The sequence below is a fragment of the Bos grunniens genome, chromosome X (genome assembly GCF_055505025.1).
Source record: "Bos grunniens cultivar Pamir isolate PY7600 chromosome X, Bosgru_T2T1.0, whole genome shotgun sequence".
Taxonomy (NCBI): Eukaryota; Metazoa; Chordata; class Mammalia; order Artiodactyla; family Bovidae; genus Bos; species Bos grunniens.
The window spans coordinates 7,291,066-7,307,828 of record NC_141194.1 but is presented as its reverse complement, the minus strand read 5'-3'; the positions used below and the strand labels follow the sequence as shown (position 1 = coordinate 7,307,828).

Below are 16,763 nucleotides of genomic sequence, written 5' to 3'. Positions count from 1 at the left end.
GGCTGGCCATCAAGCACCTGACTCACAGGACTACAGAGTAGGACCCCAGCCAGGTGGCCCCTCTATGTGCCTGGTGCCCTAATAACAGAGAATGACTCCAGGCAAGGGAGCCCTCTAAATGCCTGAAAGAGCAGAACTATGGAGAAAGTCTGGCCAAAGAGTCCTCCTGAGCACCAGCTACAAGACGCTGGAAAAAAAGACTGTGATAAGGTCATAACTCCTGCGGCAGAGGCAGTCCGTGTCGCTGAACATTTGGCGCCTCCAGAGTACCCACAATCCAAGAAGCTGTGCCACCTTCATGCTCAACTCTCACTAGGGCAGAGCTGCCACAGGCAAAAAAGTCTTGCGTCTATGCGGGCAGGGTCGCTTCAGTAGTGCCTGACACTTTGCGACCCTGTAGACTGTGGCCTGCCTGGCTTCTCTGTCAGGGAAGGGGCTTCTACAGGCAAGAATACTGGTGCATATTGGCCAATACTGGTTGACATACCCTTCTAGAGCACTGTATTTCCTGCTGCCCTATCTGCCAACTCCCCTGAGTATCTTGTGCTACCAGAACCCCTGTGACCCAAGCAACTGCACCTCCACATCTGGCCTCACAGGGGCAAATCCAAGTCCTGCAGGGTAGCCTCAGGAGAAAAAACCCAGGGGATAATCCACATGCAGAGCTGCAACTAAAACCACAATTGAAACCCAGGGGCAGTGTTGCTAAGGAAGAAGACCCTGTAAAAGCTGCAGATTAAGTCTACACCATCAACTAGGCAGACTCTGTGTCTATGGAATATATAAAAGGACATTGAAAGCTCCCAAAAAAGAAAATGCACTAGTTCTGATAGCTGTGAACATTGGAGGCAAGAACACATAGGAATCGGACCAGATTAGAATCTGAGCTGCCCCCAAATCAAGTCCAGAGATCAGCACAGATTTGGAGGGCATCCAAGAGAGATGAGGTGGACTGTGACACCCAGCAAGGGAAAAGACTCTGATAGAAGTGATGGAAGAAAAACAGGTTTTATTTTTATGGTTTGACTTCCTCTATAGATATATCAATAACCTCAGATATGCAGATGACACCACCCTTATGGCACAAAGTGAAGAGGAACTAAAAAGCCTCTTGATGAAAGTGAACGTGGAGAGTGAAAAAGTTGGCTTAAAGATCAACATGCAGAAAACGAAGATCATGGCATCTGGTCCCATCACTTCATGGGAAATAGATGGGGAAACAATGGAAACTAACAGATTTTATTTTCTTGGGCTCCAAAATCACTGCAGATGGTGATTGCAGCCATGAAATTCAAAGATGCTTGCTCCTTGGAAGAAAAGCTCTGACCAACCTAGATAGCATATTAAAAAGCAGAATCATTACTTTGTCAACAAAGGTCCGTCTAGTCAAAGCTATGGGTTTTCCGAGTAGTCATGTATGGATGTGAGAGATGGACTATAAAGAAAGCCGAGTGCCAAAGAATTGATACCTTTGAACTGTGGTCTTGGAGAAGACTCTTGAGAGTCCCTTGGACAGCAAGGAGATCCAACCAGTCCATTCTAAAGGAAATCAGTCCTGAAGATTCATTGGAAGGACTGATGCTGAAGCTGAAGCTCCAATACTTTGGCCACCTGATGCGAAGAACTGACTCATTGGAAAAGATCCTGATGCTGGGAAAGATTGAAGGTGGGAGGAGAAGGGATGACAGAGGATGAGATGGTTGGATGGCATCCTGACTCGATGGACATGAGTTGAGCAAACTCTAGCAGTTATTAATGGACAGGGAAGCCTGCCATACTGTGGTACATGGCATCACAAAGAATCACACACAACTGAGCGACTGATCTGAACTGATAAGGGGAAAGAATATGAAGAAGAATAGATATCTATATCTGTACCAGACCAGCTGAAGTGTAAGAGATGCTGATGGAGGCTGGTTCTGACCCTCAAGACTTCAATCAGCTGAAGCTTGGAGTCTGCCACAGCCCAAGACCCTTAATGAACATGTCTGTAAATTTACAGTGTTAGTCACTCACTCATGTCTGACTCTTTGCAACCTCATGGACCACCAGGCTCCTCTGTCTATGGGATTCTCCAGGCAAGAATACTGGAGTGCGTTGCCATGCCCTCCTCTGGGGATCTTCCCCACCTAGGGATTGGACCCAGGTCTCCTGCTGTGGGCAGATTGCTTATCATCTGAGCTACCATGGAAGCTTGAACATGCCTGTTCCCATAGATTAAAGCTTCCCCACCTTTGCGGTTTAGAGAGACACTGCTCTGGAAAGCTGCATGGTGTTCTCCATAGTTCTGCAAGTAATACACTTTTCCTTCCCATGAGCTTTGGCTGGGTTGTATCTTCTGGCTCAACACCCACCAAGATGTAAACTCACTTTTCTGGTAACATTTCTCCATCCAGAGTCCCAACCACCACTAGATACTACTTCTACAGTCAGTCGTCTTGCTTCCAATACATGGAAATCACCTTATTTTTCTGTGAGCAAATCTACCTAACGGCCAGAAACAGTGTCCCTATTTTATCTTGTGAAGCTAGTAGGTGTCAAGCAAACTCAGCTCTGTGGATCCATTGTCCTCCAGTTCGATGCCTCGTTTTACAGAAAACACTTGCAAGACTTTGAGGTTTTATTTATATCTCATTTCTGAACGCTTTTGATACCTACATTAAATACACAGATTACTCATCAGTGCCACTTCTACTTTGAGGTTAAAAATCCTCCAAGTTTTTTCTAACATACCTATTCCATGCGTTGCATTTAAATCTTTGACCATACGTTGTTTATCTTGTGTCTCATCAGAATTTAGTTAATTACACCGTTTCCCCCTGAATAATGTGGTACTCACCCCATAGGAGATCTTTTCAAAACTGGATTTGACAAGGTAGGGCACAGGTGGGCCTAGGAGAAAGTCCGGGAGCACGACTGCCATCTGGTGGAGCTGTGATTCTAGTTGAGGGCACTGGAAGGAAACATCCAGCCTGAGGACATCCCGCCCACTTGAGGATACAGGCCTAAGAGGCAGTGCCTGAAAACAAGCAAAGAAAATGGCCAAAATGCACCTGTACGCTGGAGGCTTCTTGACAGAAATGCCCCCTGAGCAGCCAATCCCTGAGCGGTTGGGTGGGGCCTCTTTCTCTCTCCACACCCTTCCAGCACCTATTAGTAGGACTGCCTCCATCACAACGCCGATTGGTCGCTTGTGCCTGACAGGGTACAGGCCGGCTGCTCGCCATTCACTTTGCCTCAACGAGGGAGGACTCCATGCCATCGAGCTCTGAACGAGCCTAGGACTGGTGTTGGCAGCGCCGCAGAACAGCTGGGAGACTTACCGGAACACACCCTGCACAACCCTCACAAACCCTTACTGTGATGGCTTCAAATTCCAGGGTGAGAGGCCCCAAATCCCGTCAGCTTTGAAGAACCTGGGTCCTAACTTGAAGGGAGCTCGCATCTCGTCAGCTTCAGGGACTACAAGTCCCTTCACCCCCAGAAACACCAAATCCCCTGGTGCTGTGACCCTCAAATACCTAGAGTAATCCCGGTTCCCCTCAGGCTGCTGCTGCGTCACCTCAGTCGTGTCCAACTGTGTGTGACCCCAGAGACGGCAGCCCACCAGGCTCCCCCGTCCCTAGGACTCTCTAGGCAAGAACACTGTAGTGGGTTGCCATTTCCTTCTCCAATGCATGAAAGTGAAAAGTCAAAGTGAAGTCACTCAGTTGTGTCTGACTCTTAGCGACCCCGTGGACTGCACCCCACAAGGCTCCTTTGTCCGTGGGATTTTCCAGGCAAGAGTACTGGAGTGGGGTGCCATTGCCTTCTCCGCCCCTCAGGTTGAGGCACCCTCAAAATAGCACCCACAGAGAGACCAAATTTCCTTAACCTCGGAGACCCTGAATACCTCAGCCTGGGAGCTCTTAAAACTCTTTGTCCTCAAGACTCCCACTGTCCTGCCTGTCAGAGACCTAAAGCCCCTTAATAAGAAACCTCCAATTTCCTCAGCCTCAAAGATCACAAGTTCTCTCACCCTGCACATTCTACATCAGCCAAAACATCCCCAGTCTCCTCTGTCTGAGGATCCCAGTTCCTTCAGCCCCCGTGTCGCAGATGTCCTCAAGCAGAGCGACTTGTCTCTTAAACGTAGAACCCATGTTATGCCCAGATTTTTCCGAGTTCCCAGGCGGAGATCCTCAAAACACTTCTTGGAGAAATATTCCCTCTCGTGCACTGGAACAGAGCCCTGATTTCAGCCTGACCCCAGTCCAGCAGTTATGGGCTTCTAGGTCTCCTCAGGACTCCCTCTGTCACCCACAGACACGTCCCTCCCAGTGCCTTTCCTCAGAGGGGCGGAATTTTAGGGGAACCATAGAAACCAAATCTAGTTCACATTAGGCTGGCCTGTCATAGCTGGTCAGGATCCGTCCCTCTCACCAACACCCTCACTCCGACTTTCCCCACACCTTCCTGCCCTGGACACTCCACCCAAGGAAGACAGACCAGGCTCTGGACAGTGGTCTGGGCTATCTCAGCATCTTCTTCTTCCACAGGCACCTTGGCATTGAGGCAGTCCCATGGCCATGAGCCCAAACAGGTCTCCAGAGAACAGCACTGAGGGAGATGCTGGGAGAACAGAGTGGAAGCCCATGGTGAGAGGCGGAGGTGGCAAAGCTGGGCTCTAAGCCAGCTCTATAGGAAGGACATGGCGCTGGTCCCTGAAGGACCACAAACTGCTTGCCTGGGCAGCTGAGTGAACTTCTCTGTGAATGTACACAGGATGGAAATGCCTGGTCCTGTCTGAGATGGTGGGGAGGAGTGGGACAAAACAGGACACTAGCATCATCAACTGCTCTGTGTCCAGGGAGAGTTAGGAAAGTGCTCAGTGTTTGTTCAGTTAAGCAGGACACAGGCAGGAAGGAAAGTCTTCATCCCTGTCTCACAGAGACCATCCAGTAGCTTCAGGCTACTCTCTGCACAAAAGGTGGAGGAGAAGTCAGCTCTAAGGTCTGACATATATTAGTAAGTCACTGATGGAATCTACTATTTTCCTTAAGCCAAAGATGCTTTCAAAGACATTTCCATATACTTCACCAAGGAAGAATGGGCAGAGATGGGAGAATGGGAAAAAATCCAATATAGGAATGTGAAAAGGAACTACGAAGCGCTGATTGCTATAGGTAACACGAAGTGCTGGGTGCCTGTGAGCCTGGGAAACATGAAACAGGTCTTCACCCTTAGTGTTTACTTGGCCCTCTCTTAGGTGGCTTCTTCTGCTCACAGTCCCTTTTGTGTGGAGACTAACCTGGAGGGAATTTTTATTGTTTTGTACCAAAGTGGGGTTGACCCTGGCAGTGCAGAGCTCACAGCTTGCCTTGTTCTACATTCTTCCAGCCCATCCTACTGATTTCCCTGACTTTGTGACACTTTCCATTGCTTCTGTGCTTTGTGCCTCCTTCTTAGAACATATATTTTGCTTCTTTCCAGGTTTCAGAGCCACTCAACCAGGTTTCATGCATCACGGCAGGCAGGTCCTCAAATCCCAGGTAGATGACACTGAGGATTCTGATGAAGAATGGACACCAAGGCAACAAGGTGAGGGGCCAGAAGGATTTAGAGGTGTCTTCAAGAAACCAGCCTGGGCTTAGGTCTCAACTGCGTCTCAGCCATTAGCAAAGAAAACATAATTTTCAGCATTCTAAAGTGGTTGTGGCTGAGTATTGACATGAGCCTGAATGAAGGTGAAGGTATAGGTTTTCCAGTGTTTTACGTTTAAAATTTATCATTCTTTGTAAAAAGAATTATTTTTGCTAAACATCCTTAATGAAAGGCAATTAAACATACCCTAGACTATAAATTCACTTAGCTCTTGACTATAGGTTAAAAAAATAAAACACAAATAGGATTGTTTTCTTATTTTCCTTTTTGGAATGGTTGTTGTTCATGCATGGGAAGATATTTGAATGTTGATTTTGTACCATGCAACTTTCTGTGCAGGTTTTGTGTGTGTGTGTAATTTAAAAAATTTTTCTGCACATAAAATCATGTCCTCCGTGAACAGACATAATTTTACTTCTTTCTTTCCAACTGGAAGCCTTTTGTTTCCTTTTCTAACCTAATGCCCTGGCTAGGACTTCTAATATTATATTTTATAGAAGTATTGAGAATGGGCATCCTTGCCTTTTTCTCTTGATCTTAGAAGTTTTCAGCTTTTCATTGATGACTATGATGTTTGAGATAGACTTTTCATATATGACCTTTACTTTATTGCAGTCATTTCCTTCTATTTTTACTTTGTTAAGTATTTTTGTCATGAAAGTCTAGTAAATTTATTAGATACTTTACAGGCATCAGATGAAGCACAGATGAAGTTTCATATTTTTTAAATTTTAATAAAATTATGTTATGCTCCCAGTGGAAGCATAGGAGTTGATGATACAGAAATCACTTTCCATTCCTCCTTTGGTAATCCTCGTCCTTGTCACTCTCTGGCTCAGAATTTTGTGTCCTTAATTAGAATGCCCAGAGTTTAGAAACATTTACCAACCAAAACTCTGATTCTCATCATTTTTTAGGTAAACCTTCTGGGATGGCCTTCAGAGGGGAGCCCAGTAAACACCCGAAGGTGAGTGTCTCCCAAATCCTGTTGACAAAAGAATCCTCCTCACGGATCCAGTCACAGGTGAGAATAGGAGGAAACACAGAGATCCTGGAGACTGCTGCCTTCCTGTCCTGAATCTTTAGCACAATGTCTGATATCATTACCATCTTTATAGTTAGTAAGAACAGCAAATATAGTAGGCTGTTCTATTGTTACATTGTTTTCACAATATTTCAGACTTTAAGCATTTTATGTGAATAAACTTACTTAAACCTTAAAACAATCCTACAGTACCTATAAGTAGGTATATAGCTATCACCATTATAGATCAAGAAACTGAGGTAAAAAAGTTTGATTATATTCGTGGGAACACAGTATCACTGGTGGTACAATCTAATGCAAAGCACCTTCCCTAAACCCCTTACAAAGCGGTTAGAACTTCCATAGTTCTATAAAGTTTCTTCTTACATCTTTATATCATTCATCTGAGAGATGTTTTCAACCTCAGTTCTTTTGTGCTGTGCTAGTGAGGGATATCTGACTAAGGGAAGCTTAAGGACATGTTGGGCAGTTTGTAGAGTGGACGGTCCAAGATGAAGAAGCTGAAGGACATATAGTTTGTAGAGTGGACAGTCCAGGATGAAGAAGGTGACATGATCCCTACCTCAGAGACTCCTACTCCAATAAGATTAAGTAACTTGCAGCTCTGACAAGCTTCAGGTTTATGACTCAAAAACAACAAATAAGAAAATAACTGAAGGACTTCACGTAGGTTACCAGCTTTTGAGTAGAAACTCATCATCTGGACATGATTTCAAATGCTCATTCTTGTAGGAGGAAGTAACAAGTCCTTCCTCTGAGCTCTGATTAGACAACTCTCCTGTTTGGAATCGTTTGTTTAGCCTGCCCCTGTTTTGTGAGCTTTGAGAGCGTAGCCCATACCGTTAATTCTCAGATGTCCAGGCCCAGCTCAAAGCCCCTAAGGGCCCTCTGAATGTTTTGTGAATGAGTGACTCCACATTTAAACATTCATCTAGGAATAAGAAGGTCAAGGAATACTGAGGATAGTATTTGTGAGCTAGACTTCAAATATAGAAGCAGTCAAGGGGATATATTGATGGCAGGGATGTATGCTCACATTCATTCTGTATTAAAGAGCTCACACAACGATTTGTTGAATGTTATTAAACTTCATGTCCACTATCACAATAAGAATCAGCATGTATACCAATTTATAGATCAGGAAACTGAGGAGAACCCACTAGTCGTACAGTCTTCTTCAAGGAGAATTGATGAGGCCAGCTACTTTAATTCCAAACATTGTCTCTAGGACATGGCAACCTGCAACTTCCAGCTCATTTTCTTTATTGTCTGAATGTGTTTCTGTAGATCATCTTTTCTCTTCTCAATCTCACTACTTTGTCACCTTATTTTCCAGATGTGTTTTGTCCCCTCTGTAATTTTCCATACTTCCTCGTCCATCAAAGGTCCCCTAATTAGTAGAAAACCTCACGGATTTCTCTATGAGCCCTTACCCTCTTCTTTCCCTGACCTCAAGCTATTCTCCCTGCGTTGCTCTCACTTTTATGCAGAAAGTTGAAGGGAAAGAATCTTAAGATATGAATTCTAGTTTTGATTCACTACCCACTTAGGTCCTTTTTTTACACTCCAGTGTTCAGAGCCCCCCTCCACCAGGTATTTCCAAGAATTGTCAAAGTATTAACTAAAGTCATGCATGTAAAAATACTTCATATAGTCCTAAAGAACTAAAGAAATACATGTTGTCTTTTACTCACATGGAAGAGATTGTCCAGAGGACCACTAAATAAGGTATCCAGTTTGAAGAAATTGCCGGGAGCAGCAAAATTGCTGAAGAAAAGTGGCTCCAAACAGGCTCAGAAACCAGTGCCCCCTCCCAGAGAAGCGAGGACCCCTGGAAAGCACCCCAGACACAAAGTCGGTAAGATAAAGTTTGGGGAGTTCCTCTAATTAGTTCCTCTAATCCCTGTAGAAAAGCTAATAAGTATGGCCTAGGTGTGGGGTGTGGACTTTGGGTAGGCGTGGGTTTAAGCTGGACTGATCTGAGGCATAAAGTTAGCACTGGGGCCTTGGGGAAATCTTATACATTTTCTGAGGTCCTGATTGCTCATCTGTAAAGTGAAGATACAGACACATAACTCATACGGTGTTTGGAAGCATTGCATGAAATGCAAAAGTGCTGACACCTACAAGTAATTCAATAAATCCAGCTGTGATGATAGAGACCACACTTTGTTAGTATTTATACACAGACCTCTGCTCAATGCTTTAGGTGTCATGCCCTTAACATATATTTTCTGAGTAAATGTGTCAGTGAACTATTTCCTAAGTAAGAAGGTTGGGAAGTTAAACCCACTAACGGGAAGTGCAGGAAGCTAACACTGAACTGGGCATCTGTGGTCAGTGTGGAGCCTCAGTGTCCTGAACCAGTAGTTAAAGGGAGAAGAAACAAAGTATAGAGAAGGGACTTTCCGGTGGTTAAGTGGTTATGACTCCACACTTCCCCTGCAGGAGGTGTGGGTTCCATTCCTGGTCAGGGAACTAAGATCCCACAAACCATGCAGCATGGCCAATAGATAATGTATCATTAAAACATAAAAATACACAAGTAAAAGTTTGAAAAATAAATGTGAAAAAGTTTTAACAAACTGTATAGATGGACAAGTAGGAGATCTCACCCTTTCTGATAAAACAGGGACTAATTCTCCAGACCCCACCAGCCTTGCTTAGCTTCTGTTCTCCATGTTAGAACTCAGAAGAAAGGAGACCGAAGTGAAGAGGTACAGTGTACGAGAAAGAAAGGGCCATGTGTACCAAGAGGTCAGCGAGCCCCAGGATGACGACTACCTGTGTGAGTGACCCTGCTGGCCCACTCATGGAGAAGGGGTTATGAGACCTTGGTACAATAACCTCACCTCACCATTTGGTCCCCCAATCATCCCCTTCCTCTATGACTTGGGGTACAAGATCAAGGCCAAAGGCCGCGAGTGCCCCAGCTCTTTCTGAAGGTCTTTGTGACCAGCAACATCCCTATACCTCCCCTCATCCCTGTTGCTCTCACCTCCAGATTGTGAGGAGTGTCAGAACTTCTTCATCGACAGCTGTGCTGCCCACGGGCCCCCAACCTTTGTAAAGGACTCTGCAGTGGAAAAGGGGCATGCCAACCGCTCAGCCCTCACTCTGCCCCCTGGGTTAAGTATCAGGCCATCGGGCATCCCTGAGGCTGGGCTTGGAGTGTGGAATGAGGCATCCGATCTGCCACTGGGCCTGCATTTTGGCCCCTACGAGGGTCAGATCATATACAATGAAGAGGACTCCAACAGTGGATACTGCTGGCTGGTGAGAAATAGCCCTCTTTCCCTGTCCTCTGGCTCTAATCGTTTGTGTGTTGTGGGGGTGTACTTCATGTCTACATGCAAGGACACGGATGGTGATGACATGTCGGCAATGACACAGTCAGCCCTGTGTACTGTGTGCACTGGGCATGAACACAGGGCTTCTATCCAAAGGTCAGAGGAAGGTGGGGGGCAGTGGTACAGGCACACAAGACTTCTATCTAAAGATCAGAGGAAGGTGGGAGACAGTGGTACAGGCATACAGAAGTGACCCTTCACTTGTGGAGCCCTTGCCTTCAATGTGCCAGTAGACTCAGACTTGAAATGATGAGCTTACTGTGTGGTCCGACTGGCAGTTGAATCCATGCAGGCTGAAGAGCACCAATGCCAGCAGGGGGAAAGTTCTCCTATTACTTACTACCAAAAAAAATAAAAGAGAGAAGAAAGCTTGTATCTCTTTTCTGACACTCAGGTCACCAAAGGGAGAAACAGCTACGAGTATGTGGATGGAAAAGACACGTCTTTGGCCAACTGGATGAGGTGGGTGCAGTGAGCCTGCAGTTTGTAGATGTCGCTCCTCCCTCAAGCCCACACCCCTTTCCTTCTCAGCCCATCTCCCTCGGTAGCTTTCACATCTTCTTTCCTCTTTTCCCTCCATATCATGCTCTTTCATTTCAAAAGACATTAGAAAGAAAGAAAGAAAAATATAGCATGTGCCCTCAAAATATAAGTCTATATGCTCAACAAAACTGAGGTACTTGAAAACAACTTGAGGAGTCTAGATTCACCAGGGACACTTTACCTCACTTAACTGACACTTACCAAACACTCTATGTCCCAGTTTAGACAGTGAACTTCATTACTGAAGCAGATCACACAACCCATGTCCTTTTGGAGAACATACTGAAGACAGACATTAACCAATTGATTTTAGGAATAGTAACCTTGCTTTTTCTATTTTTGAATAATTGCACAGCACCAGGATAACCTAACATGGGAGACCTTGAGTCCGTGTGGGCAACAACCTCCCCAGGCTCGGTTCCAGTGAGAAGTGGGCCCTGAGGCCTGAGAAGGAATGGGGAGCAGGATGGCCGTGAGCATGGCCACTCTCTGAGGGCCTCTACTTTCATCAGGGCAGGCAGAAAGTGAATAAACTATTACTGTTCTCTGTCTCAAGCTATGTCAGAGCACTCTCCATGTTTCCATGGGAGAGGGTGGGCAAGTGAATAGGACCCTGGGTACATGTCGGGAGATTGGAGAAAAGCCTCTGGAGAGAAGGCAGGCTGGGGTGAGTGCTGAGGGGTGCATGCTAGCCTACGAGTACCAAGTCCTGCGGAATGAAAGAGAACTTAATTTAGAGTTTAGAGGAGCTGGAGGTCACCAGTCTTACGGACAGTCCAGGTGGAGACAAGTCTGGAACTGGGCTCTGGACAATGGCTAATTAGGTAAGGAGAGAAAAGCATTCCAGCCCGGAAGAGGACCGGAAACAGGATCTGGAAATAGGAATTCACACAGCCAGGTCTAATGTATGAACAGAAGGTCCCCATGGGGGGCAGTGGGAACCATGGCGGCCTCAGAGCCTGAAGGCTCTGGTGTCCAGTAGTGGAAGGGTCTCCTCACCTGTGGTTTCTTTCCCTTTCCCGGCCTTGACCCCAGGTATGTGAACTGTGCCCGGGATGATGAGGAGCAGAACCTGGTGGCCTTGCAGTATCACGGGCAGATCTTCTACCGAACCTGCCGGGTGGTCAGGCCGGGCTGTGAGCTGCTGGTCTGGTATGGGGACGAGTATGGCGAGGAACTCGGCATCAAGCAGGACAAAAGAGGGAAGAGCAAGCTCTCGGCCCAGAGAGGTGAGCGCCAGCCCTCTTCCAGCACTCCACCCCATCCTGGGGAGCTTCCCTGGTCCTATTCTGAAGCACAGTCCAATCCAGTCTAAAGTCAGTCAAGTTGCAATTAAAATGCCTCAGAATTTGATTCATTTCATAAGACTATTAGGAAAAATATTTATATTAAAAATATTAGTTCTAATTTTCAATATTTCATGCAAAAAATATGTAACATCACCTTCTTCTGAAAGGCTTAGAAGCAAAAAGCAAGTTTTTTAGCACCTACCAGCTCTCTCACCTTTACCAGTTTCTTCCTCATTTCCTCCACATTTCTAAGTGACATGCACACAGTGATTTGCATTCAGTTACTGTTTCAGTTTGTTGTCATGTGAATTCATACTTTGTGCCAGACAGGGCTACACACACTGAAGCAGACAGAACCACTGCCTTGGGGCAGCGTGGGCTTCATACCAGACAGGGGCTGGTGCTCTGAGGAAAACCAGTACAGTAAAGTGCCTCGGATCAGCATGCACAGAGTGGGGTGTGGCAGAGGATGGTGGGGCAGGGTCTCTGCAGAGATAACACCTGTGGATTCCAGGATTCCAGGCAGGGGAGCAGCCAGTGCTGCAGCCTCAGGGCCGGGAAGAGAGGCCATGTCAGTGGTCGCAGGAGGAAGCACAGAGGGAGAGGAAGGAGGCTGGATGGAACACAGAAGCCTCAGCGCCCATGTCCATGTGCAGGCCTTAGGGGTCTTCCTGGGTGACACAGAACAACCATGTGGCTATCAGCTCCAAGTGGCATGTTCTCTGTGCTAACATGATGCTTCGGTTCATTTTTGGGAAGAGACAGCAGTGGGGAGTCCCCTCAGAGGTCAGTTCATTGCCAGACATGAGGGGAGAGTGGCCTGGGTAAAGATGCTTGGGAGTGAGGGTGTGAAGTCTGGCTGGAGATGTATTTTTAAGCAGGACTTCCTAGTGCATGTTAAATGGACTAAGACTGTGTGAAATAAGAGGTATGAGTATTGATGAGGCTTGAGAAAGGACATGTCTTTATTGTATGATGTATAGAAAACAGAGAGGAGCAATTTATGAACCAACCGGGGCAGCAGGAGCCAGAGACCTGTAGTCAGTAGGACCTGGGCCTCTTGGTCTCGTCCAGTCTCAAACCCACTTCCTGCAGAGTGGTTTCTTTGAAAGGCTGCTCTTTGAACAAGAAGCCTCAAATTCAGCTTTACTCACACCTGCTCTAACCACCCCCTGTGCTGCCTCCTATATGCAGAGAGCTCCAGGCCAGGTGCCCCTAACTTAATAGACCCTTTCCCCTCACAGGGAGCCATTCAGGAAGATTCCACCTAAGTTATCAAGAGTCTTATCTCTCAGTAGGGTAAAATACCTGTGGCCACTGTGACACGACTTTTCAGATACTTACACTCAGGGAAAGGTCCCTGCAGATCCACCTCTATCAGGAGAGACGCTGCCTCTGATGCTACTGAAAGGTCCCTAGGCTGGGTGGTATGTAGAAAAGGCCCTTGATGCAAGCTTCCTGGATTTCTGTAGATGTAGAGAATAAGAATGGAATGGATAAGTGGACTGTAAAGACCCACTTGATGGGAGACAAATCGTGCACCGTCAACACTAAGATGGTTACTGGGGCAGGCTTTACCATGGCACACCAGCTACCTGACTAAAAGCTTCTTCTTTCAGCAGAACCAAAGCCCAAGATCTACCCATGTGCCTCCTGCTGTCTGTCCTTCTCCAGTCAGAAATTCCTCAGCCAACATGTCCAACGCAATCACCCTTCTCAGATCCTCCTGAGGCCATCTATAGGAGACCACCTCCAACCAGAGGATCCCTGTCCAGGCAGTCAAAATCAGCAGCAGCGATATTCTGATCCACACAGCCTGAGTGACAAACCAGAGGGTCGAGAGCCCAAGGAAAGGCCCCATCCTTTGCTGAAAGGCCCCAAACTTTGCATAAGGCCGAAGAGGATTTCAACGGCCTCTTCCTACCCACCCAAAGGACAAATGGGGGGTTCTGAGGTGCATGAGAGAATGACCGAAGAGCCCAGCACAAGCCAGAAACTGAATCCAGAGGACACAGGCAAATTATTCATGGAGGCAGGGGTCTCAGGGATTGTAAGAGTCAATTACGGAGATCATGAGCAAGGCTCCAAGGATAGGTCAAGTCTAATCACACATGAGAAGATACACACGGGGGAGAAGCCCTATGTTTGTAAGGAGTGTGGGAAAAGCTTCAATGGGAGGTCAGATCTCACCAAACATAAGAGGACACACACAGGGGAGAAGCCCTATGCTTGTGGGGAGTGTGGGCGAAGCTTCAGTTTTAAGAAAAATCTCATCACACACCAGAGGACACACACACGGGAGAAGCCCTATGTTTGCAGGGAGTGTGGGCGAAGCTTCAATGAGAAGTCACGTCTCACCATACATAAGAGGACACACACAGGGGAGAAGCCCTATGTTTGTGGTGATTGTGGGCAAAGCTTCAGTTTGAAGTCAGTTCTCATCACACACCAGAGGACACACACAGGGGAGAAGCCCTATGTTTGTGGGGAGTGTGGGCGAAGCTTCAATGAGAAGTCACGTCTCACCATACATAAGAGGACACACACAGGGGAGAAGCCCTATGTTTGTGGTGATTGTGGGCAAAGCTTCAGTTTTAAGTCAGTTCTCATCACACACCAGAGGACACACACAGGGGAGAAGCCCTATGTTTGTGGTGATTGTGGGCAAAGCTTCAGTTTGAAGTCAGTTCTCATCACACACCAGAGGACACACACAGGGGAGAAGCCCTATGTTTGTGGGGAGTGTGGGCGAAGCTTCAGTGGGAAGTCAAATCTCACCAAACATAAGAGGACACACACAGGGGAGAAGCCTTATGTTTGTGGGGAGTGTGGGCGAAGCTTCAGTGAGAAGTCAAATCTCACCAAACATAAGAGGACACACACAGGGGAGAAGCCCTATGTTTGTGGTGATTGTGGGCAAAGCTTCAGTTTTAAGTCAGTTCTCATCACACACCAGAGGACACACACAGGGGAGAAGCCCTATGTTTGTGGGGAGTGTGGGCGAAGCTTCAGTGAGAAGTCAAATCTCAGCAAACATAAGAGGACACACACAGGGGAGAAGCCCTATGCTTGTGGGGAGTGTGGGCGAAGCTTCAGTTTTAAGAAAAATCTCATCACACACCAGAGGACACACACAGGGGAGAAGCCCTATGTTTGCAGGGAGTGTGGGCGAAGCTTCAGTGAGAAGTCACGTCTCACCATACATAAGAGGACACACACAGGGGAGAAGCCCTATGTTTGTGGTGATTGTGGGCAAAGCTTCAGTTTGAAGTCAGTTCTCATCACACACCAGAGGACACACACAGGGGAGAAGCCCTATGTTTGCAGGGAGTGTGGGCGAAGCTTCAGTGTGATGTCCAATCTCATCAGACACCAAAGGACACACACAGGGGAGAAGCCCTATGTTTGCAGGGAGTGTGGGCGAAGCTTCAGGGTGAAGTCCAATCTCGTCAGACACCAAAGGACACACACAGGGGAGAAGCCCTATGTTTGCATGGAGTGTGAGTGAGTCATGACCAATAAACCACATCCTAGCCACAGGAGGATTACTGCAGCCACCCCATGCCTCAGCTCTAAGGGGGCCTCAGAGCAGGTTTATGATCCGTTACTGTCGCCAAGAGTATGAGGAGAGACTTCCCAGATGGTCCAGTGGCTACTACTCCAATGCGTAGAGCCATGTTGAATACCTGATTTGGGAACTACCTCCCACATGCAGCAACTAAGACACAGTGCAGCCATGTAAATAAACACATAAGCAAATATTTTACAGAAGCAGTGTGATGAACACAGAATTAATTGATTAAACAGACCTTCCACTTTCATGACAGGAGAGGAGGTAGATAAACAGCAGATGGTTTCTTAAGTGTTCTGTAGATATTCATGCCAATTGCCTTCACGGTTTTCTGTACTTCTTCTAATAAATTTTGTCTCCAAACAAATCTGAAGCCCAGACTACGTACTCACTCTCCCCTTATTACCGACAGCAGTGGGGTCCAGTGACAGTGAACCCCTGGGAAGGCATAATTCTGGAGCCAACTCAGTTAGGTCACTGGACAGTCACTTCCAGGGTCCAGGGAGAGGAATCTAGGATTTGAGACAGACTCATCAGGGAAGAGAAAACTCTGGCTTCCTGCGAGGTGTGGCCTCTCCTCCTTATAGACCTAGACTCTACTTTGGCCTCTCCTGGTTGCCCTCTGTCTTCCTCTGACTTCTGTAGCCTCAAAAGTGAAGGCCACGTGCATGTGTATGTGTGCATGTGCATGTGCCTCGCTCAGCCTGGGCCATCTGGTCTCCCTCACTCTGTCTTTGCCACTTCATCAGGGTCATCACAGCATCTGGACTCCAGACTCGACCACAGGGGTCCAGTTCTCAGCTCTGCCCTCAGCATCTGTGTGACATGGGGCAAGATGCTCAACCTCTCAGTGTCTCTACTCTCATGTGTGATACAGGGTGGGAGCACCAGCGTTTTGGTCTGTTGCATAAGCACAGGCAGAATCTGGCAGAGGCTGGCTGAGAATACAAGCCCCGCCATTGCTGTTATTTGTGTTTTTTCTTTAATCTTTTAAAATTTTTTAATTGAAGGATATTTGCTTTATAGAATTGTGTTTTCTGCATGTCCTTCAGCCCCCACATCTTCCAGGTCTTCAGAGCTAGACGAGGAAGGAGCTGTTTAGGCACTTAGCTGCCCTGATGAGGACATGTGAGGTCAGGGATGCTAAGGGAGCACGACCTCCCTTCCCGCCATTGCCGTTCTTACTGAGCTGGGCAGCCCTAGAGCCCCTCCACACAGACAGGTAGTGCCGACAGTCGTCCACCCTGCGGACAACAGAGCCTGGAGCTGCATGTGCAGGAAACTCCTGTCCAGACTCCATCCCACCCCCAACCTGGAGGGTC

General features: G+C 47.1%; 1 protein-coding gene across 1 annotated transcript; it reads left to right on the top strand.

The window, feature by feature from the left end:
* The first annotated feature begins 2,933 nt into the window (after nt 1-2,933).
* On the top strand, nt 2,934-15,808 carry PRDM9 (PR/SET domain 9). Its single transcript, XM_086387932.1, has 10 exons — nt 2,934-4,644; nt 5,049-5,165; nt 5,473-5,580; nt 6,561-6,610; nt 8,390-8,546; nt 9,375-9,476; nt 9,693-9,964; nt 10,433-10,500; nt 11,617-11,810; nt 13,490-15,808. Exons 1-10 carry the CDS (start codon nt 4,563-4,565, stop codon nt 15,376-15,378), a joined length of 3,039 nt encoding a protein of 1,012 aa, XP_086244058.1. The 5' UTR covers nt 2,934-4,562; the 3' UTR covers nt 15,379-15,808.
* Nucleotides 15,809-16,763: the final 955 nt, after the last annotated feature.

Bases quoted from the DNA above. Each gene is read 5' to 3' on its own strand.
- PRDM9 (XM_086387932.1), top strand. From the start codon at position 4,563: ATGGCCATGAGCCCAAACAGGTCTCCAGAGAACAGCACTGAGGGAGAT. The intron at 9,965-10,432 runs GTGAGAAATAGC...TCTGACACTCAG, and splicing joins ACAGTGGATACTGCTGGCTG to GTCACCAAAGGGAGAAACAG. The intron at 11,811-13,489 runs GTGAGCGCCAGC...TTCTTCTTTCAG, and splicing joins CAAGCTCTCGGCCCAGAGAG to CAGAACCAAAGCCCAAGATC.